The 26,360-nt window shown below is 37.8% G+C and overlaps 1 protein-coding gene across 2 annotated transcripts in view; it reads right to left on the reverse strand.

Moving 5' to 3' along the window:
* Window positions 1-26,360, reverse strand: part of FGD4 (FYVE, RhoGEF and PH domain containing 4) — an 82,166-nt gene that overhangs the window by 26,399 nt on the left and 29,407 nt on the right. For both annotated transcript variants that reach the window (XM_044679453.1, XM_044679452.1), the window contains 3 exons: window positions 10,844-10,933; window positions 6,261-6,406; window positions 4,444-4,600 (listed from right to left, as the gene is read on the reverse strand). In XM_044679453.1, the coding sequence (XP_044535388.1) occupies window positions 4,444-4,600; window positions 6,261-6,406; window positions 10,844-10,933 (393 nt within the window). The remainder of the gene's footprint in view (window positions 1-4,443; window positions 4,601-6,260; window positions 6,407-10,843; window positions 10,934-26,360) is intronic.

The raw sequence follows: 26,360 nt of genomic DNA on the forward strand, positions 1-26,360 counted from the left end.
CCATCCTACCCAAATACCCAATTCATTCAACATTTATCAGATAAGCCCTTTGCCCCTTTTCGAAACTACAGTCTGAAAGTGCATTACTCTTTCTTAAGGAAGAGCTATTATTTGAACAATATCTTTTTTTGCTTCACTAAACAGAAATGGAAAAAAAAAGTTTCCGTGAGATAATATCAAAGTTTCCAAACAACTTCAGAAATCATAAGATTTTAGGAATTATTTAGCCCAACCTCCAATACAATTGAGTTAACTGAGGAGCAGAGAGATTTAAATGGCTTGCCCACGGCACTCAGGTAAATAAGTGGAGGAGATGGGACGTTATTAGCATCTCCCTCTGAATCCCAATCAATGCTTTTAAATTAATTTTGTCACTTTTACTAGAAGTGGACATTAAAAAAATTTTAAATAAAAGATTTAAAATAATGAAAGATTTTTAATTAGTTTGTTGCATTAAAGTTCCCAGATATCTTCCTCCCTCCCTCCACTAAAGAAGGCATTATTTACAAAAGAATATGTTTATAAAAACTATATGCTATGTCTATCGATCAGTTCTTTCTCCAGTGGCGTTAGTCTTCAAACAATATTTTTGTGGCTGTATATAATGCTCTCTTGCTTCTGTTTGTTTTGCTCTTCAGAATTTCATGTAGGTCTTCTGTGCTTTTTAAAAAAAGTAACCTGCTCGTCTTTAATCATGGCGCAGTAATAGTCCATCAGAATCACGTCACAATTTGTTCAAGCCATTCCCCATCAACTTCTAGCTCTTTGCCACCATAAAGAGAGCTGCTAGAAACAAACTTAATAGTGGTATCATTGGGTTAAAGGGTACACAGAGAAAAAAACAGGATCATCACACTAAGTCAATTATATTATGAATTAGTTCTATTAAGTTTGTTTTAGATCCTATTAAACTTTACTGCTATTCCAGCTTGGTTGTTGATTGTGCTTCATTTTCACAGAGTACCATGATATCACAGAGTGATGATGACTCATTCAGGAAAACAGACTGAAGTGGGGCAAAGTTGCAGAAGGTCGTCAGCCTCACTCTCTTCCCCAGAATCACTGAAGTTCAGTGGCAGGAACAGAAGTCAGGACAACTGGTGATGTTCCGGGATGCAGTGGATGACCTTGGTGTCTGATGTCTAACTAATAACTAACTGGGAAGTATCGAGGCTAGATTTGAACCCAGGACCTCCCCTCTGTAGGTCTGGCTCTCAACCCCCTGAAGTCACCTAGCTGCCCCCAACAACACTTTTTTTTTTTAAAAAGAATCAATAAACATTTGTTAACAGCCTAATATGTACCAGGCATTTCACTAAGCCCTGGAGATACAAAAAGTAGGTGAAGGATAGTCCCTGCCCTCAAAGAACTTACAGTCTAATGGAGGAGACAAGAAAACAAATATATATAAAACAAGCTATATATGGACTAAATAGGAGAATAACTAACAGAGGAAAATGGACTGGCAATCATAATAACTCAGATTTACAGAGCACTTTTTAAGATTTTCAAAGACTTTTTACATGATCCTATGAGCAGATAGCTAGTAAACTATTCTTAGTTTATAGATGAGGAAAGAGAAGTTCAGAGATTTTAAGAAAAATCTCATGGTCACAAGGCTGGAGTTTTGAGATAGGACTTTAACTTTCAGCCTCTTGACCTCAGAACAGCTTAGAACCCAAAGGGCCAAATGCCCAGTCCATTACCCTTCATGTTATATAGATCCCACTGCTTCCCTTCAGCTCATTAGTTCTGCTGGATAAGATTCAAGGATGGCTATATGACCACAGACTATGTGGGAATCACAAGAAGTCCTCCCAACAGGGACCCCAACAATACTTTTAAAAAATATTGATATCCAGGGTTTCCCTTGCCTATGATCACTGTTTCTTTACAATACAGATTCCTAGTCCCTCATTCCTTCCTCTTTACATTACATTAAGTTGTTTCTCCTTCTGTCCCTGAGCAGTGTTGGTCTTCTTTTTTTTTTTTTATTATTTCCATTTTGGAACCTATCTTAAGAAGACATCAAGACCCTTCATTTGTTAAATCAGGCAAAGGAACAAATGAGATGAATCTAAGCTTTAAAAACAAGTATTTTTTTCAAATAAATTAGATTTTTTTTTCAAATTTATTTAGAATATTTCCCCATGGTTATAAGATTCATGTGCTTTCCCTCCCTGCCCCTGAGCTGACAAGCAATTCTATTGGGTTTTACATGTATCATTGTTCAAAACCTATTTCTTTATTATTAATATTTGCAATAGAGTGATCAAAGAAATATTTTTCTTCTGTGTTTCTCCTCCCACAGTTCTTTCTCTGGATGTGGAGAGCATCTTTCTCATAAGTCCCTCAGCCTTGCTCTGGATCCTTGCATTGCTGCTGCTAGTAGAGAAGTCTATGTTTGATTGTATCACAGCATATCAGTCTCTGTATACAATGTTCTCCTGGTTCTGCTCCTTTCACTCTGCATCACTTCCTGGAGGTCTTTCCAGTTCACATGGAATTCCTCCAGGTCTTTACTCCTTTGAGTACAATAGTATTTCATTACCAACAGATACCACGATTTGTTCAGCCATTCCCCAATCGAAGAACATATCCTCGTTTTCCAGTTTTTTTGCCACTACAAAAAGCGCGGCTATAAATTTTTTTGTACAAGTCTTTTTCCTTATGATCTCTTTGGGGTATAAACCCAGCAGTGGTATGGCTGGATCAAAGGGCAGGCAATCTTTTAGTGCCCTTTGGGCATAATTCCAAATTGCCTTCCAAATGGTTGGATCAATTCACAACTCCACTAGCAATGCTTTAGTGTCCCAATTTTGACACGTCCCCTCCAACATTTATTACTTTCCTTTGCTGACATAATGATCAATCTGTTAGATGTGAGGTGCTACCTCAGCATTGAAAAATAAGTATTTTGAAAATAATAGTGTATGAGAGGCCCAGTGGAGAGCTGACCCTTCGAGTCAAGAAGACCTAGATTCAAGTCTTGCCTCTGATGGTCTGGCCCTCCAGTACAGTAAATTCACCCCTCAGTACTCTAGGAAGCTCTAAAACTGTCTATTGCAGTGCATGTGTTGATCTGAACTGATAATTTCTTCATTGAGAGTTCCCTAAGCCAATGAAATAACATCTCATGTCCAAAAAATCCAGCAAAAACCAATTATATACAATTCAGTCTGTAAAATCATCAGAGAAGAACAGTAGACATTGGGCACAGTGTTGCCTTTTGGAACAAGAAGCAATGGAAAAGCAATTTTATAGAAAGCCTGCCCCAGCTGAGCCTACTCTATGGGTGATTAAGAATAAAACTAGAAGCAAAGAGAGCGTGGAAAATATCTGTCAAGATTTCTATAATAATTTTTTTTATTAGCCTGATTATCCATCAGCCATGGTGGATTCCAATCACATTGGATTCTATTCTATTCATAGCCCTGCTGTGTAGTACTTGAGGAAGTAGAAATCTCCCGGGACCACCAAAAGGAAGAAAAAAAGAAATGTGAAAAGAAGCTAGACTAGTCAGAAGGCCATGCTGTCAAGGACACAATTTGGAGGGCAAGGAATAATTGTTTTCTCAGGGAGGATATCAAATTCACAGTGGAAAAAAAAAATCAACGGCCCTCGGTAGTAACAAAAAAAATCCAAGAAAATGACAAAAATAGCCAACCCATATGACTGCCTTCTCAGAAATTTCTTCCTCCCTCCTATATTGAATGGACACCCTTGGAGAAGATGGGTAGGAAAGAGAAATGCCATCAAGAGCATCACAAATCCACTACGGAATCAAAGTTAACCCATTTTATAGTTATAAATAATAATTACACTTCTCTAGCCCCTTTTAAGCCTATGAACACTTTTATATACATAAAGCTAAGAATTACACCTACGTCTTGTCTTAACATTGTGAATATATCTGAAAAAAGAAATAGGAGTCCAATGGAAATTATGGTATAGTAGAGTCCACATTTGGTAAGCTAGGAAAGAAGAGCACACTGCCTGATCAGTGAGGAAGGCGTAGAAATACAGATGCGAAAGCAAACTCATCTCTGTCCTTGAAGTATTTCTATTTTCTCTGAAGTGACCAAAAAATAATGTTCTGAACATTAGGTCTGTGGAGACAGTGTGAGATTCAGATGTTCTGCTGTTGTTCTGATACACTAATCTCTGGACTAGGAAAGGACCCATTGAAATACAGTGTCTGGTGTAGAGGAAAAGCTTAATCAGTATTTGCTGACTGATTAATAAGGAAAGTTTATAAAGGAATGGGGGAAATGAACCATAAGAAGAGATGACAGGAAGTGTTTTCTATTGTTTTCAAGAGTTTCTTTAGGGAATGGGAAATGGCTTATAAAAGTGGTAGAGCTGGAAGGGATCCTACTTTTTTTTTTTAGGGTCTGCTGTAATAGAGAAAAAAAGATTTCTAGACCCAAACAACACCATTACCTGAATTTCTTCAACTACTGATTTAAACTGGGCTATCCGTTCGGTCATGTTTTTAACTAATTCCATTGCATGATCAAAGCCTTTCACATACTCTCCATACATTTTGAGGAAAGGAGCCAGCTTCTGGAGGATGTCCCCAATCCTAGGAGTTGTTTCCCTGTAGAGCAAAGCAGTAAATGGATTATTAAAGTCTTTTATAACTTAAGCAAATTAATGAAATTGTAAGAAAATTACCCTTTTCTTTTCTACAGCAAAACTACTGAATCTCAGAGGTGGAAAGTGATGTGGCCCCACATCACGCATCATTAAAGGTTATAGACTGGTCTCATAAGGGGACAAAGGTGGAAAGGGCTCCATCAAGAGAAGAAAATCCCTATTAGCCTTGCCTCCTCTCCCCTAAAAGCAACTGGAGAAGAGAAGAACCTCTGACAAATACCCAAATTATAATCTGTTGGGTTACAAATGCAGCATGTTATTTACCGGTACTTTCTGGGTAAAAAAAAAAAAAACCAATCAGTAACTCCCTATCTCAAAGGTCCTTCTACAGAGGCGGCAGAAACGATGCCTTAAAGATGAGAGGAAGCAGGAGTAATTATTGTAATTGGGTCTCTAAGGTGCTCATAACTCTACAAAGTCAGAGACAGTGCAGATTTTTAATCGCCGCTCCACGAGCAGGAGTGTGTTGGAGTCAGCTAGTACGGGCTCACTCGGGTTGTTCAGTTTAAGCTGGGAAATGTTTTGTTAGGCACATGACAGGTGCTATATGAACACTTGTTCCCTTAAGCTGTCCCTGGAAATCGTCAAACCCTAGAAATGAAGGCTTGGTTTATTGTTTTGTTCATTATCTATGACTTAAGAAAGTGATGGAAAAAATGTTAATAATGTAAAAGAAACTTGAATGTGTGTCATACCTGTAGTCTTTTTTTAAAGAACTGGTTGTTAAACATTTACTAACCCAACCCTGATCCTGAAGGCATTTTGGTATAAACTATGGAAAAAGACAAAAACAAAGAGGCGTAGCCAAACTTCTTTCTTGTTCAAACTATCTTAAAAGTTGTTTTATGGAAAAGCATCAGAAAGAGAAATGTATGAACCTGAAGAAAAATGGTGAAATGAGAGACTGAGAGATGCAGAAGGTAGAGCCAGCTCCCTTTTTTAACAGAACTACCTCCAAGGAGGCGAAGAAAATTACTGGGAAGAGAAGACTAAGAATCTTGAGGGGTTTTAAGAATTAAGTGGTGGGACTGGGTTTTCAAAAGTAAGGAAAAACCATCAGTTAGTCACAGTGATGCTTTCAGGTGGTTCTGAGCAGGATCTTTTTCTTCCCAGTTAAACTTGAATAAAAAATTACTTATGACTTTGGGATGTGATTGATTATACTTTGAATAAATTATACTTCTAGTAAGCAATGGTTAATAAATTCTAGGAAATTCAGGGTTAGGGGTAACATAGAGAGACGTGAGCAACTGTTAATAGAGACAGGGGTTTCTCTAGTTTATTAAATAAATGATTTTTACTAAACTGATTTGGAAGGCTGATCCTAGGGAACTTGAGAGATTTGTTGAAATTTTATTAATGAGGAAGAAGGAAAATTTAGTCCTAGATCACCCTAATATCTGAGATATAATTAAATATAAGAATAATAAATATTGACAAGTGGCAGGCTGACCTAGATATAAGGGTTGGCTGACTAGAACCTTGCCACAAAAAATGCACATTTTTTGGCTGAACGATTGACTTTTTAAAAAACGTGAAAATAACATTTTCTATTTCAGTGACATTCATTAGGCCCATCATTTAAAATTATTTTCACTTACCATTCTTGCATTCGTTTCTCCAGCTCTGGCAAAAGGAATTTACTGTGGAATGCATTTATTGATGAAATATTGGAAAATATCTTGTTCACCATCTCAGCTGGAAATGAGCCTCGATTAGCTTCTTCTAAAAGTTGGCAATAAAATATCTGAAGGAAAGGAACAGAATAAGTACTTTTTGAATGCTAAAATAACTCCCCGACCCCTAAAAAACAGGGCTAAAGAAATTCATCATGATTTTTTGTTTAGGATTGGATACTATACCATAATGGCGAACCTATGGCATGGATGCAGAGGGCTCTCGCACCATTGCCTAGCACAGAGTTCTCTAGAATTTGTTACTAGAGACCTAGAGGAACAGAGGGCTGGGCTGCTCCCCTCCTCTTCGCCTAAGGACATTTCTCACATCACCCACCCCTCTAAAAGGTTCCTCATCAGTGACCTAGTATAATGGGAAAAGCCCAAGCTTGGGAGTCAGAAGAGCTGAGATTTAACCTGGGATGGATCAGTGATGAGATACCTGGAGGACCTTGGGCAAACTGTCTAACCTATTTCCATCTCAAAACAATGCCTTGTGCAGAGTGGGAGCTCAATGAATGTTTATTTAATTGAATGGTACATATAGGTCTTTTCCCATTCACTTCTCTTAAAATAGTACATACTACAGACTATTTGTAATGCAATAATCAGTGTGCCTCTTCTACTCTCCAGTGGACTATAAATTCCCATAGGGAAGAGAACATAGTTAACATATTTTTGTATTTTCCATAGTGCCTTTCAGAGAGGAAGTATAGCTATATAGAAGTATAACTATATACTGAATGAACTTTTGAGTGCTGTAATATGTGGATAACTGTGGCTAATAATAGAGAAGTAGAGGGTACAAGTGAGTCACCTGGGGCCTGGGAGCCTGTAGCTACAGTAGCAAAAGATTTAGAGCTGTCAGTGATGTGTAGTCTGAGCTGGGGTGCCCAATCTCCTCTACTAGCTATAGGCTCCTTTAAGGTGGAGAGTGAGGGGCCCCTCCCTGCTGGAGTAACTGCCCTCCTGTTGGGTGGAAGCAGAACTCAACAGGAAGTACAATGGAGGCTTGCCCATTCCTTTAAAGTCAACTGGTTGATATTCTCTCCTCTCCTCAGCCCCTTAGCCCAAGATGATGTTATAATAATTACAGAAACTCTCAGTTTCAAGCTAAGGGTTTATTTTAACACAGAAGGGAAAACTGAGGTAAGAGGGTTTAGGGCTCTTGAGAGGCTGTTGCTAGGGGCGACTGGCAAGTGCTGGCTAGGGACCTAGAAGGTAAGGTCAGGCTGAGGGAACCAGCCCTCAGCCAGAGATAATCTGACATTGCCCTGATGTAGTATGATCCACCAGCTAACAGATATAATTGTTATGTTGGTTTAGGGGTGTCCCTGTTGCTAGGCTACTCTAAACTAAATCCTGCCCACTTTCCGCAACCCAAACCTCCCTTCAATCTCCCGGGGTCCCCAAGGGGAAGTCAGGAGTAGCTGGGTGTCTGGGTGAGGTCAAGGAAATCAGAACCCCCAGGTTGGTTTTGCAGGGGTTTTTATAGGCTCAGCTCAACTGTCAGCTCCTGGGACTGGCACCTGCTGGGCCAGAGTTCCATTCTCCTAATTGACAGGATTGCCTAGGGTAATATTGCAAATGCAAGAAACAGTGCTTATAATTTCAAATGTTCAGGAACAAATGTTAATGGCCAATGAATGGATAACTTAACATGGTAATATAGGAGAAAAATATCAGCCCCCCCCCCCCATATAGCTTGTATCTTTCATTTAAAAAAAAAAAAAGAATAATCCTTGATGTATTAATTCACTAAGGTTCCCATGTCTCCTAATTACTTATCACACTTAATCCTCACAGGAGATCTATTCATAGTTCATCTCCTCTGCATTTTGTAGGCAAAAAATGATGACTTAATAGACTCCAAAAGTCGAGGAATGATTGGATAAAGCCACAATTAAGGTTCTCAAGTTCAAGGAAAAGTAAACGTATGGCAACAATCTTGCATAAAAGACACTGATGGGACAAAAGTAAAAAAAAAGTCTAGTAAATTAAGTAAAGATTGCAAAAATATCAGAATCATTAATACAACTAAGTATACAAAACTACCATTTGTAGTTGTGGAGAGAAAGTCAAATAAAACTTAAAATGGGCCCAAAGGATTTCTAACTACTATTCAGACAATGATTGATTTTTGTTAGATTTTTTCAAGAAGATGGCATATATATGAGAATCAGATTGACAAAAAAATCCTTATTTTGATCAGTCTTAATAGAAATTTTGCTTACTCTAAGGACAAGAGATGTATTAAGGAAATGAACATTATCTAGATAGCTCCAGAGATGTCAGCCTTCTGGAGACAATAAATATAGAAGCAATAATATTCTTTTCTACTATCAAAATTCTGAGGCAAATCACTAATCATTTTGTGCTTCAGTTTCCTTATCTGCAAAAAGAGGGAATTAAAGCAGATGTATTTTAAGGTCCCCTCTAAGCCTAAATCTATAATTCTATGTTCACAATTATCATTAGTAAAACTTCAAAATGCACTGAAATTTTTTTGATGTATCTTATTTTACAATATAAAATGGTTTAATTTCTGTATCAAAAAGCTACTATGAAAGTATCTGAACCTTATAATTCTCACTTTTCTCTACTAGCAACCCCCAAGATTTGGTTTGATATCACAATCTAGATTTTAATATACAAGCATCTCAAGTAATACCACTACTGGGTTTGTATCCCAAAAAGAAAAAAAAAATAGGAAAGGTTCTGTTTGTACAAAAATATAGCTGTGCTTTTTGTGGTGGCAAAAAATTGGAAAACGAGACGGTGTCTCTCAGTTGGGGAATGGCTGAACAAACCGTGCTATCTGATGGTGATGGAATGCTATTGTGCTATAAGGAATGATGAACTGGAGGATATGAACTGAGAAGATCTCCAGGAACTGATGCAGAGTGAAAGGAGCAGAACCAGGAGAACATTGTACACAGAAACTGAAATGTTGTGGGATGATCAAATGTGATAGACTGCTACTAACAGCAATGAAATGATCCAGGACAACTGTGAGGGACTTATGAGAAAGAATGCTATCCACCTCCTGAGAAAGAACTGTGGGGGTAGAAATCCAGAAGAAAACATATGATTTATCACTTTGGGGTATGTTTTGGGGTTTTGGTTTTAAAAGATTACTCTATTACAAAATAAATAATATGGAAATAGGATTTGAGTGGTAATATATGTATAACTCAGTGAAATTGCTTGTCAACTCTGGGGAGGGGGGAGGGAGACAACAAGAATCATGTAATTATGAAAAGAAATTTTAATACATTTTTAAAAATTCTATTAAAAAAAAGATGTAAACACCTCCTCCCTTGGCTTGGGTTCTCTGCCACTCATCTTTGCCAATAGGAAGGAATATAGGCTTTCTCAAAATTTCCTCATGAAAAGATAATATAGATTTTCTTTTGTCTGGTTTGTTTTTTAACTTTTTTACATTTCAGAAAATACACTCAGAAAAAAGCAATCAAGCCGTTCTTGAACTGTTTACTGTGTGCCAGGTACAGAGTTATAAAAATGCTGAGGATAAAAAGAAGAGCCAAAAAGCAAAAACTGCTCCTGCCCTCAAGAATCTTAGATCCTACAGGGAAATAAAACACACAATTGAGCAAGTACATCAAGCCCTGTGAGAGGAAGGAGGAAGGCTCATGTGATTAGGGGGTTCAGGGAGAAGGATTTGGGAAGGCTACCTCCACATAGTGGGGGCTAAGCTAAGTTTAGAAAACAGCCCAAAATATCAGGGAGGTAGAATATTCTAGGCATCTGAGAGAGCCAGTGAGAAGGTAGAGAGATGAGAGGAATACCAAGTGTCATAGGATCTAGGAGGATGCAAAGAAAAGCAGAATATGAGAAGACAGGAAATGTAGGAAGAAGAATGGTGGTGAAGAGCATTAAATGCCCAACAAATAAAGACTGTTCGTATAGTTCTTTATGTAAGTGTACAAGACCTTCATCTGGCTATGGGTCTCTGGACATTCATATCTTTTTGCTATTTGGATAGATGAGGACCCTTCTAACCTGGTCTCAGAAGATGATTATTTCCTGGTGCTTCATGCTTTTTTTGCTTTAACCTGGCGATGGTTTTCTTCAGTCTCCTAGAGATCTCAATGGGTATTCGTTCTTGGATGTGTCCTTGCACCCAATGACACACGTTTTCTATCTTTGATTCTACCCTGACCTGGCCTTTCTCTTGAATGACTTCAGCTAAAGCTAATTCATGAAACAGATTTAATTAACTGGCCTGGTCTCTGGCTTAAGTTTGGAGGAAATGAAGCAAATAGCTTTCTGCTTCTATGTTTGTCAAGAAAAAATATTTAAACCAATAAGCCCACAAAAAAAAAAAGCAGACAGTATTAAATACTTGAGGCAATTACTAGTAACTAAAGAGTCAGAGACTTAACTCTTTCTGAGAAATCTTAATATTCTAAATTTTGCATTCTTTACAATGTCAAATAACATAACAATAGCAAAAAATAAATTTGTCCTGAAAAGGAAAATATTACCTTGTCTAAAAGGTCAAGTCGATTAACATAGGCTCTTTCTGTAAACAAGAGTTCAGTGGCAATTTTGTGAAGTTTCTGTTCATCTGTCTCCTAAAAATAAATTAGAAAATATTTTATGTAAATTGAAAGGAATTTTTTTTTCCTCAATGAACAATCAATGCTCCAGAAATCTGACTATCCCATCAAAACAACTAGCTATTTCTTGGCTACTTACCAAGTTCATCAAGGAAAATTTCATGGGAAATCTAAAGTCAAACTGGAGGTCATTTCTGTCTTTGTAAAGGCTTCATGATGAATTAAATTCAATAGGTATTTATTAACCCTCAATCCTAACTCATCTGTCTTTGGTTCCCCAAACTTGACATTTTGACCTATGTCCAAAATTTTGATAATGCAGCTTAAGTCTTGAATAAATATCCTTCCTCCTTATTTTCCACCCTTTTAAGACCTAATTGCACATAGTTTGAAGCCTTAGCAGATCTCTCCTACATTCCCATATAGCAAGCTGACCCAACATTTCACAATCATTTATATCTTTTTTTTTAAACTCTTACCTTCCATCTTGGAGTCAATACTATGTATTGGCTCCAAGGCAGAAGAGTGGTAAGGGTAGGCAATGGGGGTCAAGTGACTTACCCAGGTTCACCCAGCTGGGAAGTGTCTGAGCCAGATTTGAACCTAGGACCTCCCGTCTCTAGGCCTGGCTCTCAGTCCACTAAGCTACCCAGCTGCCCCCCCATTTATATCTTCTAACTGGTGATTTTTCTCTTTTAGATTGTCTTTTACTTCTTCTATACATTTATATTCCTGATCAGTTATTTTTTTCTTTTGTTTCTTTGGTGTGACATGGATTCAAAATTTTATATTCTACTAATTATTTCTGCTGTGCAGTTGACAAATTTTGCTTTCACAATTCTTATTTCTTTTTTAAACATTTCAGAACCATCCTGCTGTGATTTTGTACTTTCTTGTGATTCAACAGGGTCTTTTGCCTTATCAAGTGTTGATTAATTTTCCTTAGTATTTTAATATTTATTCACAGATGTCTGGACTCACTTTGCTGATCTGGAGTCTATATTCCTTTCTATTATTATTTCTGCTTATATATTCAACATCTACAAATGAGTCTTCTTCCTGCTAATTTGGCAATTTCAGTGTCTCCCCCCCCCCCCCCCCTTATGTTCCCTTCTTTTCACTGTCTGTCTCCTTCCCCTTTGAGTGTACTTTCTTTGGGGGCTGAATCTCAAAGTGTTCTTAGCCTGGGCAATTCATATTTTACAACCTGTCTCTAACTCTAGTGACTTCTAAGGGAAAAATCTGGCCTCAGCTAGATGCTTCCCTCTTTCCTTCAGGCTTAATAGAGAGCCATAAAGTCATACAACCTTGTCCTGCCCCAGTTCTTTCTCTTCTCAGTTTTCTGTTGCAGCACAAAACATGAGTATACAGTGGTCCCAGTTAGGACCAAGCTTTGTTTTTTCTTTTTGTTTTTCTGCAGCTCTAGAAGAGAAATTCAATGCTGAGTTCTGAAGGAAGGCTATGGGTTGGCTTGTACAGTCCTGCCTATGTGTGTGGTGGGCAATGAGAGAAGGTTGCTGAGTGAGCTGTTTAGGGAGTTAGGGGTTATTAGATTTCTCTACTGTAACTTCCCTGGATTGTTAACTTAATAGGGTTTCTTTGTAGAGGCAGCCAAAAAAACCAAACCACTTTTGGAGAGGTTTTGAAGATTGGAGATAAAGCCTATTTCTCCACCTTGTTCCTATAACCTAGCACAACATACAATGAAAGAGAATTTGTACCTTTGACCACTTTTGTGAGTTTAGGTGGATCTAAATATATACTCATATATTATTCCTTTTCAAAACTAATATGATCAATAAGAAAAGAAAAAGAACCAGAACCATAGAAAACTGTGAATCTAAACCATCATCAAAAGCTTTTTAAAATTCACTGAAGCCTGCTGAAGAGCTTTAAAAAGTCATCACATTTGACTAAGTGGCAAATTTCTCTTTCAAAATGATACTTTATGGATCTTGTGGAAATACTTTTGGACAAACTAGACTATGAAAACCTGTGTATTCAAATGCTTCTACTAAATGTCTGAGCTCTAGATGAGGAACTTCATTTTGTCCTAAAGGTGGTGAGCACAATTAATATCCACGTGTCAAAAAAACAAAACAAAAAAAGAACACATAGATGGCATCTTGTTGCAAAGATAAATCTTATGTAATGCACATAGTTCGTTAGAGTAGTCGCAAGATGGAATTGTTACATGAATTTGTACCTGGATTTGGTGATGGTGGGTCAGATGCATAATTATTCATGAAGCAAATTACCTTCTATAATAAAGTAACTCTATATTTAGTTAAAAAAAAAAGATAAGACCTAACACCTTCCAATTTCATGGCCCAGTTAAATATCTACTTTCTCCAAGAAGTCTTGTTCAAATTCCCCAGGACTTGGTGAAGTTGCCCTACTGGATGTGTGTAGGACTTATGTTCTGCCTCCTTTTATTAACAAATGGAACTGTCTTTTATTTCTTTGAATATTGTGCCTAGTGTAATATCCTACAGATATTCATGTAATAGGCATTCAATAAATGTTTGTTATTGCTGATGTTCAAACTGTATTATGTTGATGTATATGAGATGGCCACCTTCGTTTGGTTACCATCCAAGTGCCCCAATGATTTAAGTTCTGGCTTAAATGTGATGAACTATATCAGACCTTTTAATAATGAAACATTTGTGATTTCGTTTTTTACTTTAAAACAACTTATATGCATCCCTAGTATGAGCATTCAGAGATGAAAGTCATTTTACATATAATTTACAAAGTATAATTATTAGTATTGTCAACTGTACTTCTGAGGCAAATTGAGTCTCTTGTAAAAAAGAAATGTTTTATGAACAAGTGGCAAGGAAGCAGAGTGCCAGGACTCACTATGGGATCAAGTTAGAGAGGGTAAAAAACCAAAAACTGATCATTTGAATAATAGAAAATTCCAAACAAATACTAGAAGATTTTTCTATACCTGTTGATCACTGAATTCCTTTCACTGGGAATCGTGCCAGGTATCTTTACTAAAGTGTCCTACTCAGACGAGAATAGTTTTTACTTCTAAAGCCTAAAAGCATTTTTTAGAAATGTAAGACATGTGTACAACTTAAACTAGGGAAAATATTAGGGAAATAATTTATTTATATATTATAAGATGTTTATAAACTACATTATGGTTTTGTTGTGTTCAACACACATGGTGCACAACTTTCTTCTGTGGATTGGCATTTAATGAAAGTTGTAGTTTCCAAAACAATTGTAGTTAATAGATTTCAAGTTCACAAATTTTGAGCTAGAAAACTGTATCTGGTCCAATTCTTATCCTCATTTGAAGAAGGAAACAATGGAGCTGAGGAAGTTGATGTTAGCATGCAAATGAAGAGGAAGGCAATCAGAAACATTTCATTTAACACATGGGCATCTGATACTGGAGTACTGAAGACAGACATTCCTAAACAAACCCCTGCCATCGAGATAACTGACGCTTAGGGACCAAAATGTATTGCAATGGATAGAGAGGCAACACAATTCTAGAGAGAACATTTTCCAGTTTAAAAGTTTATACATTTGTTTGTTACATTCATTTTCCATGCACCTTCTTTGCTCCCTCCCCTTCCCACACTAGAGAAGTGTTTGACAAAAACAAAAACAAAAAAAACCCAACCTCTCTGTCTTGTCTGTCTCCAAACACATACATACAAACACACACACACACACATCATGCTTATCAGTTCTTTTTCTAGAGGTGGACATTCACAACTATTCTTCAAACAATATTTGGTTGCTATATATAATGTTCCTTTTTTAACAATTATTAATATTTTTTTGAAAAGTTAACATGGTTACATAATTCATGCTCCTACTTTCCCCTTCACTCCCCACACCTCCCGCACTCCCGCCACCCATGGCCGACGCACATTTCCCCTGGTTTTATCATGTGTCCTTGATCAAGACCTATTTCCAAATTGTTGGTAGTTGCTTTGGTGTGGTAGCTTTGAGTCTATATCCTCAATCATGTCCGCCCCGACCCATGCGTTCAAGCAGCTGTTTTTCTTCTATGTTTCCTCTCCTGCAGTCCTTCCTCTGGATGTGGGTAGCGTCTTTACCATAAATCCCTCAGAGCTGTCCTGGGTCATTGCATTGCTGCTGGTACAGAAGTCCATTACATTCGATTTTACCATAGTATATCAGTCTCTGTGTACAATGTTCTTCTGGTTCTGCTCCTTTCACTCTGCATCACTTCCTGGAGGTCTTTCCAGTTCATGTGGAATTCCTCCAGTTTATTATTCCTTTGAGTGCAATAGTATTCCATCACCCGCATATACCACAATTTGTTCAGCCATTCCCCAATTGAAGGGCATGCCCTCATTTTCCAGTTTTTTTGCCACCACAAAAAGCGCAGCTATAAATATTTTCGTACAAGTCTGTTTATCTATGATCTCTTTGGGGTACAAACCCAGCAATGGTATGGCTGGATCAAAGGGCAGGCATTCTTTGATAGCCCTTTGAGCATAGTTCCAAACTGCCAGCCAGAATATATAATGTTCTGATGGTCCTGCTCATTTCACTCTTTTTTTTTTTTTTTTAAACCCTTAACTTCTGTGTATTGTCTCATAGGTGGAAGAGCGGTAAGGGCTAGGCAATGGGGGTAAAGCGACTTGCCCAGGGTCACACAGCTGGGAAGTGAGTGAGGTCAGATTTGAACTCAGGACCTCCCATCTCTAGGCCTGACTCTCAATCCACTGAGCTACCCAGCTGTCCCTCATTTCACTCTTGAAAATTTCATGTAGATCTTTACATATTTAAAAAAAAACCCACTCATCATTTCTTAATGTGCAGTAGCATTCCATCACAATCATATGCCATAATTTGTTTGGACATAACACAATTGATAGGCATTCCCTCAATTTTGAGTTCTTTGCCACACATAGAGAGCTTCTATACATATTTTAGAACACATAAGTTCTCTTCTTTTTTCCTTGATTACATTAGGAAACAGACTTAATAATAATAATGGTATTGCTAGTTCAAAATGTATACACAGTTGTATAACTCTTTGGGCATAAATCCATGTTGTTCTCCAAAATGACAAGATCAGTTCATAGTTTCACCACTAGTGTCTCCATTTTTCTACATTCCCTCCAACATTTTCCATTTTACCTTTTTATCATTTAAGCCAATTTGGCACATTTAAGATATGTCAAAGTGATTTTGATTTGTAGTTCTCTAATCAGGAATGACTTAAAACATTCTTAAAAAATATGGCTATATATAGATTTGATTATACCATTCTAAAACTATCTGTTCATATCTTTTGATCATTTATCAATTGGGAAATGGCTCATATTCTTATAATTTTTGACAATGACATCCAAGAAAGTAGAAATTTTCTTCCCCAAATTTTCTACATTAAATTTAAAAGGGTTTGTACAAATAAAATAATGAAATCAAAATTATCCATTTTACATCTCATAATGTTCTCTATCTCTTGTTTATTCATAAATTCTTCTATCCATAAATCTTATAAGGTAATGGGTTTCATGTTCTTTAATTTTCTTAAATCTCTCTTTAAATCTAAATCATGTATCCATAATGATCATACCTTGTGAATAGAGTAAGATATTAGTATGTAACTAGTTTCTGCCTGACTACTTTCCAATTTTTCAACAATGTTTTAGAAAACATAGAATTCTTATCCCAAAAGATTAGATCTTATACTTTTGTCAAGCACAAGTTGACTATACTCTTTTACTAATATCTCTTATATGTCTCCTCTGTTCCACTGATCTACTTTTTTATTTCTTAGCCAGTACCACATAGTTTTGATGCTGCTTTATAATACAATTTAAAATCTGGTACTGCTAGATCTCCTTCCTTACATTTGTTTTTATTAATCCCTTTGATATTCTTGACCTTTTGTCCTTCCAAATGAATTTCCTTATTATTTTTCCAATAAAATGATTTTTGGGTACCTTAATTGGAACAGCACTGAATAAGTAGATTAGCTTAGGTAGGTTTTAAAGTTTAAATATGTTGCATTAGAAATGCTGCAGAGGTGGGAGGTCCTGGTTTCAAATCTAGCTTCAGATACTTCCTAGGTGTGTGACTCTCAGCAAGTCACTTGACCCCCATTGCCTAGCCCTTACCGCTCTTCTGCCTTGGAGCCAATATGTGGTATTGATTCTAAAATGGAAGGTGAGGGTCTTAAAAAGAGAAGCAGACAAGGAAAATAGTGGGGCGAACTAGAAGAGGGAAAACACAACTAATAATTCTGAGTGTGAATGGGATATTCATCCATAAATGGAAACAAACAGCAGAATGGATCAAAAACCAAACCCTCGCAATATATGCCTACAAGAAACACCCAGCAATACCACTGTTGGGTCTGTTTCCCAAGAAGATCAAGGAAAAAGGAAAAAAAAAACAACTATATGCCCTAAAATATTTATAGCATCTCTCTCTGTGGTAGGGCAAAGAACAGGAAATTGAGGGAGTGCCTGCCCATTCATGAAAAATTAATATTTCTCAAACTATTCAAATCTGATATTATTTCTTAAAAAAAGTATCTTATAATTTATGTTTATGTAGTACCTGTTTTGGCAGGTAAACTTCCTGGTATTTTATTCTATTGATGGTTATTTTAAAATGAGGCATCACATGCTATCTTTTTTTTTTCAGGGCTTTATTAGTGATATAAAGAAATGCTAATGATGTGTGCTTTTATTTTATATCTACCACTTCGCTGAAGTTATGGATAGTTTCAACTACTTTTTTAGTTTGAATCAATAGGGTTTTCCATTACCATCATATTGCCTATGAAAAACACAAGTTTTATTACCTCTATACCCATTCAGATTTTTTGAATTTTTTTCTTCTCATTGCTGTTGCTAGCATTTCTAATTGAACAATACTGGTGATAATGGGCATCCTTTTCCTAGCCTATCCTGATCCTATACAGAAGGCTTCTAATTTATCTCCATTATAAATAATGGTTGCTGATGGTTTTAGGTATATGCTTCTTATCACTCCAAGGAAAAAGCCATATATACATATTCTTTCTAGTATTTTTAATAGGAATGAATGTTGTATTTTGTCCAAAATGTATCTATTTTTTGCATCCATCTATTGATATGAACATAAGATTTTTACTTTTGCTATTGCTATGATTATGTTAATAGATTTTCTTACATTAAACCATCTGTATATACCTGATATAAATCAAATGTATAATCTTTGTGATATGTTGTTATAGTTTCCTTGTTAGTACTTCATTGAGGACTTTTGCGTCTATTTTCATTAATAAAAATGGTCTATAATTTTCCCCTCTCAATTTCTGCTTTTCTTGGTTTAGGAATTAGCACCATATAAAAGAAGTTTGGCAGGACTTCAATTATTCTAAATAATTTATTTGACATTGGAATTAGCTGATCATTAAATATTTGGTAGAATTTATTTGCAAATCCATCTGGTCCTGATGCTTTTTTCTTAGGAAATTCATTTATGGACTATTCAATTTTTTTTCTTAAATAGGTTTATTTAGATATTCTATTTCCTCCTCTGTTAATTAAGAATTCTTTTATTTCACTTAAATTGTCAAATTTGTTGGCATAGAGTTGGGCAAAATAATCCCTAATAAGTGTTTTGATTTCATCTTTAGTGGTATTTCATCCTTCTCATTTTTGATGTTCTGATTTCGTTTTCTTCTCTCTTTGATCAACAATGTCTTATTTATTTTGGTTTATTCCCCCCTGCATAAAACTAACTCTTAGTTGTATCTATCAATTCAATGGTTATTCTTACATCCAATTTTGTTAATCTCACCTTTAATTTTTAGGATTTCCAATTTAGTATTTAGTTGGGGATTTTTAATTTGTTCTTTTTGTAGTTTAAAAATATGTACCTAATTAATAAATCCATTCTTTGTTTTATTGACATAAGCATTTAGAGATTGTGATGGAATATTATTGTATTCTAAGAAATGATGAGCAGGCTAAATTTTTTAAAAACATGAAAAATCTACAGGAAGTTATGAAAAGTGAAATGAGTAGAACCAAGAGAACAGAACTAATATTTGAGGAATAACTTGTGTCTACCTCCATAGGAAGAATTGATAAATGGAAACATGAAAGACGTAGTTGACATATACATAATTTTGGGGGGGTCAAGTAATAACTTCTCTGGTTTGGGGAGGGGAAGGAAGAAGATATCTAGGAATTAAAAAATAAACAAACAAGAAACACATTTTAAAATGAGAGACACAGAGTAAAAATGAAGGACTGAAGAAGTATACATTAAGCTTCTGCTAAAAAAAAAGCGGGGTTAATGATCATGAGTTAAAGCTAAAATAGTTCTAATTAAAAGAGATAAACAGAGTACACGATGTTAAAAGGTATAATAGATAATAAAGCATTATTAATAATCCTAAACCTATATGCACCAAATGTTACAGCATTCAAATTTTGAAACAACAAACTAAACAATTACAAAATATAATAGTGAGGGAGTTTAATCTTTCCCTCTCAGAACAAGTCAAATCTAACCAAAAAATAAATAAGAACAAAGTCAAGGAAATGAATAGACTCTAAGATAAGCTAGTTATGGAGACTTGTAAATGTATCCTCTAATAAATGAGAGGGTAATAAAAAATGCGCTGAATAACATAGTCCGGGAGTAAGAAATTAAGAAGGCCAAATGTAGAGATAATACAGAAGACTCACATCTAAAATTTAGACATATATTCTTTTAAATTATGAACGAAGACATCAAACATTAACATTTCAATAGACAAAGAATAGATGATTACGTATGAAACTCTAAAAGTTGATTCTGCATAGTTCCTACAAAATGTATATTAAGTTGAAAATGATAGGAATTAATCTACCTCACTTCTCTGAAGTGCCTTCTGGATTTTCTTCTGCATTCTCCCATAATAATTTTTTAAAAAAGCCTTACCTTCTGTCTTTGAATGAATACTAAGTACTGGTTCCAAGGCAGAAGAGTGGTAAGGGCTATAGGAAATGGGGGTTAAGTGACTTGCCCAGGGTCAAACAGCTAGGAAGTGTCTGTAGTCGGATTGGAACCCAGGACCGGCTCTCCATCTACTGAGCCACCCAGCTGCTCCCAAAGTTGCTTTTCTTTATGATGCTTTTCTTATCCCTCGTAACTTTTGTTCTCCTTGTTCTGTTCACTTCACTCTACATCTTCATAGTTATTTTTTTCTTGAGACTATTCCTTCTGTCATTTCTTATAGGATAAACTTTCTCCCATTTGAAGATGACCCAAAGCTGGGAAAGTTAAGTAAAATGTTAGATGATGGAGTCAGGATCCAAGAAGATGCTAGCAAGTTAGAGACGGGGCTCAACTGAAGATGCAGTTCAACAGATGAATGTGTTACCTTGTGGTTCAGGTCCCAAGCGGGGGACCACGAAGGCACTATCAGGTAGCAATTTATCTGGAAGAAGAGGAGAGATTTTGGAGAATGCAGGAGCAAGTTAGCAATGTCACGTGGAGGCCAAAAAAGCCGAGACGATTGTAGGCTACATCGAAAGAAGTCGAGGCACCAGGAATGACAAAGTTTGTTTCCTCGACTCCGTCACACCATATCTGGACCAAGATGCCCCCTTCTAGAAAGCGAAGTCTAAGAAGAGCATCGATACGATGGAGAGTGTCTAGAGGAAGGCCATCAGAGAAGGTGTCGAAGACGCCTCTGCCAAGAGCACTGGCTGAAGGAAAACTAATTTCTAGCCTGAAGAAGACCAATGGGCATTGGGGGGAAGACGCTAGTTATCAAGGTTCTGAAAGGATATCATGTAGAATAGGGACCAGCTTCTTCTTTTTGGCCCAAAGGGTAGAATCGAGATATATGTGTGTCTACATATACAGAACACGAACACCCTACCTTAAGCATATACACAAAGACACATGCATGTGTATATATGTGCGTGTGTATGTATGAACATACATATAGGTGCAAAGAAGGAACGTAGGCTTGCTCTGAGGAAGAACGTCCTTCAGTTAGAGCTGTCCAGTGTTGCCTCAGGAGGTGCTGGGTTTCTCCCCTCATGGGAGGTCTTTGAGGGGGCAGAGACTGGATGATCATGTGTCAGGCAAGTTCTATTTAGGCGTCTTTTTTCAGGTATACATTGGCCTAGATAGTCACTGCCATGTTTTCTAACTCTAATAGTTTATGCTTCCGTGATTATTCATAAATAGAAAACAAAAACACTATATCAATTTAAAGAATCTTATACTCAGTTTAAGCAGAATAAATGATCTCTACCAGAACACCACAAGAGCCCTGAGAGTTGACCTTAGGCAGCAAACAGTTGACTGGCTTGCCAAGCAGAGAGCCGTCAGAGCCAAAGGCAGCAGTGGCTTAGAATATAAATTTGTTTGGAAAATCTTAAGATGAAAGATGACGCAGTGCTTCAGAAACGGAGAAGGCCAAGAGAGGATACAGTGAGTACGGAGAAAGGTCAGCGAGAAAGTTTGGGAAAATAGCTAAGTCACCCTAGGGGCATTTAATAGTGAAACTGGACACAAGTAAAAAGATGAAAGAGAGAAATGCAGACAAAAATAACAAAGAACACTGTAATCACCACCCTTGGATGCTAATATCACGGTCCCAGAGGTGCATACAGGGGAGCTATAATCATTTCCATCTCCTAAAGAGAGCGATGACTGGAAAACGTGGAACAGTCAGATTAGACAAAGGGAACACATAAGAGAGCCACGCTGGAAGTAAACCAACAAGGGACACCCATTCAAGGAAGGCTATATAAGGCATATGAAGATGAGGGGGAACTCCTAGACTTTACCAGCTCAGGAAAAAAGGAAACAGAGGAAACATCAACAAGTACCTCTATGTACGTCTACTTTCTCAGCTATACAAAATCTGTATGACCGTCATTTGCATACAAATCAAGAGTATCTTACATTAGGCATTAACAGGGAAAAAGGTTTTCCCAAGTGATATTTAGGCTAGTGACTACAGATATTCGTTGATTAGCCCTCCCTCCCAAATTGATAGCGCAAAACACTAAAGTTTAAAACTGTTTTGTTTTCAAGCAAAGTGTCTCTTATCTATACGTCAAAACTCTTCAAGATGCCTTCGAAAACATAACAAAGATAACTCTGGGTCAGAGACCTGATTCTAAAACCAGACAAGTAATAAACGGGGAGGTGCATGCTTGTCAGAGGTGTCCACCACCATGATAGAGGAGTCGAGAGTCCAAATGAAAGGGCAAATGTCTGCGAATGATGAGGTTCTCCAGATTCTCCTGTTTGTGGACACCATCCTTGAATGACCTCAACTCTGGGACACTGCAAAGCCTCTTAGAAGAGATATTTATAGGAACTCAAAGGAATGTGGTCTAACCATTCACACAGAAAAGACTAAATGGACAAAGAATATCTTTGGATCAGATTAATTAGAAGCACTTGGATCAACAATCTATGACTTATTTATCAGCATGTAACTGGAGCGAGCAGATAGTACCAATGGACAGTACGTTGGGATGAGGCTGAGGAGAACAAGATGGACTGCGAATTGCAAAGCTCCTTTGAGGACTCCAAGCTTCTCCTGAAAACAAAGATCCATCCTTCTAACGTCAGTATTCTACAGGTCCTGCTCTAGCAGGAATAATGGAATACACGTCTCCAAAGAATGAAAAATGAATATCAGACATGTGAACAGGAAACACCATTTAATAAACTTGAAAGAACAAGAGTAAAAAATGCCATCCAGGAAATGTGTGTTAGGAAAGTAAGCTGGACTAATCAGGAAGTGAGGGAGAGAAACGTCAGGTGGGCGGTTAGAATGTTCCACTGGTAAAACGATTGTCAGGAGAAATCGAGAAGCTGTCAGAACATTGGATGAACCCCATTTGATAAACTTAAGTGAGGCCATGGAAAAGAGCCATACGAGAGAGATAAGTATGGGAAGGTTACAGAATGACTTGGGCTGACAACGTGCTGGCTAGGTGCTTTGCCAAGCACTGGAGAGAACACATAAGAAGGCAAGACAACCCCTGACCTAACGTAGCCTACACTGTAATGATGGACATATAAAAGGGAAAACAACAGGGACGTGTATAGAGTTGGCTGGGAGCCTGGGCACAGGAAAGATAAAGGGAAAGCTTCCCAACAGAACCTGGGACACATTAAATCGTATGAGATCACAGTTCTATTTTCTATCTATTAGAATAATTAAATACATCTATCCAGTCACTAACAATTGCTTGATAGGGGAAGTCATTATCTTTCAGCAACTGAAAAAAGACACCACTGAGTTCTGTCCATATTTTTGTGTGGCTTTTTGTTTCATTGCTCTATTTAGATAGAATTCAATTAGTGTGTGTTCCACTGATGTGAAATATAAGCCTTAATCCATTTCTTTCTAATGGACTAACCAATTTACGCAAGTAGAATGGTTAAATTTGAATAATTTCTCCAGTTGCCATTTCCTATAGATTTATCAAACAGGACTCTCTTTTTAAGTATTTGGTTTGCCATCAGATAGATCTCTGCTGCCACGCAGGCCTGTTTCTCCATTTTCTCCCCAGTACCTGAGAGTTTTAATGATTTGTAATATTTTAAAAGTAATTCAGTTCATCAATCCTTTGAGCACAATAGTATTCCCTCCCCAACAGATACCACAATGTGGTCAGCCATTCCCCAATCGAAGGGCATCCCCTCATTTTCCAGTTTTTTGCCAGCACAAAGAGCGCGGCTATAAATATTTTTGTACAAGTCTTTTTCCTTATGATCTCTTTGGGGTATAATCCCAGCAGTGGTATGGCTGGATGGAAGGGCAGACAGTCTTTTAAAGCCCTTTGGGCATAGTGGGGATGTTGACTCTAAATGATCACTCTTATTACAAATATTAATAATATAGAAATAGGTTTTGAACAACAAGACACGTATAACCCTGTGGAATTGCTTTTCAGCTCTGGGAGAGGGGAGGGGAAGAACATGAATCATGCAACCATGGAAAAACACTCTCAATTAATTAATTAGTTAATTAATTAAAAATTTAAAAAAACCACTTCTGTCTTGGAATAGATACTAAATCATTTCCAAGGTAGAAGAGTGGTAAGGCCTAGGCAATTGGGGTTTAGTGACTTGCCCAGGGTCACACGGCTAGGCAGTATCTGAGGCTACATTTGAACCCAGGACTTCCTATCTCCAGGCCTTGCTCTCTATCCACTAAACCACCTAGGTGCCCCTTACAAATATGCTTAGAATTACTTTGAATGCATCCCTTTATTTCTGATATGTAGTATTATTGCTCTCATTATCTCTTAAATATTCTGCACATACCCAAAACTCCTGAAATAGTCTCTCTACATGGAGAACTTGGGCAGCCTCTTTTGGGAGAATCAGAATACCGTGAAAGTGAACTGCTTTGGAAGGAGACGCTGGACCAGGAATAGTCATTCTAACACTGCTTTCATTTGGCTGTCTTCTAACTCCTGTTGCATGTGGGGCTTGCTTGTCCACTGGGAAGAGGAGTGGTACCTTCCATATCTCCTCAGACCCTGCACATCCCAATGATTCTGAACCCTGGAGGTCATCAGCTAAACCCCATTCCTCATCTCGCACCAGTTGATTCCATGCTCTCACTCCACTTATTTTTTTACTTAACTGAACATGCCCTGGCCCTTCCATTGTGTCCTCTGCAATGCCTATGCCCTCGGCAGCAAACTTGTCTTCATCTTGAATTCTTGCCTCTCCCACTCCTTCAGTCTTCTAGCAGTCACGAGACCTGGCTCCCCTCTGGTGACACAGCCTCTCTGGCCACCTTTTCCAGTACTGGCTGTACCTTTTTTCATTCCTTTCAGCTCAGAGGTCAAGGTGGGGGGAGGTAGAATATTCCTTGCTCCCCGATACCACTTCCAGGTTCTTCCTTCACACCCAACACTGAGTAACCCCTCTTCCTTTTAGGTCCACAAAATCCACATCTTCTACCCCATCAAAATCAAAAAAGCTGCTGTCTACAGGCCTCTCCCCTTCCTTCTCCAATGAGTTCAGTACCTGGCTAACAATTTTTCTCTCTTTCCCAACTCTTGCTCTCATACTAGGATACTTCAACACAATACGACTCCCCCTCAAACATCCTAATCACTCAGTTCTTCAATCCACTCACGTTCCATAACCTACTCTCTTCCACCTCACTGGAGCCATACACACGGATAGCCATTCCCTTAAACTTGCCCTTACCCACAAACGTATCATGTCCACATTCAATAATTCTAGAATCCCTTATCTGACCCTAATCTCCCAGTTTCCATATCTCCCTCTGCCTTCCCTTACTGACCCCCACTTATCATCCACTCCATGGCCTCATACTTCAACCCCTCACTTCTCTCCTCCATCACCCTTGCACTAGCCACGCTCCCTTCTTCTCCCCATATTGATGAACGCTCTCTTTTTCTTCAGAGTCCCTGTCCGCCTTATCATTTTTGCCAATGGAGTGCTGCCGAGACTCGGCCATGGATTACTCCGACCATCCGCTGCCTTTGGCCCTCTGCATGTGCACATAAACAACGGTGAAGAAAGTCATGGAACCGTGGTGAATGGGTCCACTACAAATTCATGTTGCAAAACTTCAAACGGGCCTTTGCTCTTGCAACACCCTTTACACTTCCCTCAGCAATTCATTCATATGATCACAATGCCACTTTCCCTAACAAAGGTTTTCATCTCTCCTCAAACCTCACATGGCCATCCCTTCTTCCACCATCTTGTCTGAGAATATAGCCTCAAATTCTACTAAAAACTTCAGATAATTCGTCCTGAGTTCCCTCTTCTCTCTTCTTCCTTATCTCATATCACTCATATGCCTTCTTCTACTATCTCTTCCTTCACTCCTGTCTCACATGAAGAGGTAACCCTACTCCTTATCAAGGCAAACCCTCTCTACTTGCATGTAGGATCCCATCTCCTCCAAACAATTGTCCCTCTGTCATTCCCACTCTTACTTATCTTCATTTTCTTCCTGTCAACTGGCTTCTTTTCTACTGCCTACAAACGTGCCCATTTCTCCCTCATTCTTAAAAAAACTCACTTCACCCTTCCACCCTCCCCAACTATTGTCCTCCATCTCTTCTGCCATTTTTGACTAAAAACCATGATAAAGCTGTCTACAAGAAGTGCCTCCACTTCCTCTCCTCTTGACCCTTTCTTAATCCCCTAAATGAGTGGTTCGCAAACTTTTTTGGCCTACCGTCCCCTTTCCAGAAAAAATATTACTTAGCCCTCTGCAAATTAATTTTTTTTTTAATTTTAATAGCAATTTATAGGAAAGATCAATGCATCTGTGGTCATCACCGCCACCCTGGATTGCTGCAGCACCCACCAGGGGGTGGTGGCGCCCACTTTGGGAATCACTACCCTAAATCAAGCTACTGATTTCATCATTCTACAGAAACTGCTCTGGCAAAAGTTGCCATTGATCTCT

Source organism: Gracilinanus agilis, chromosome 5, assembly GCF_016433145.1.
Source record: "Gracilinanus agilis isolate LMUSP501 chromosome 5, AgileGrace, whole genome shotgun sequence".
Classification (NCBI taxonomy): Eukaryota; Metazoa; Chordata; class Mammalia; order Didelphimorphia; family Didelphidae; genus Gracilinanus; species Gracilinanus agilis.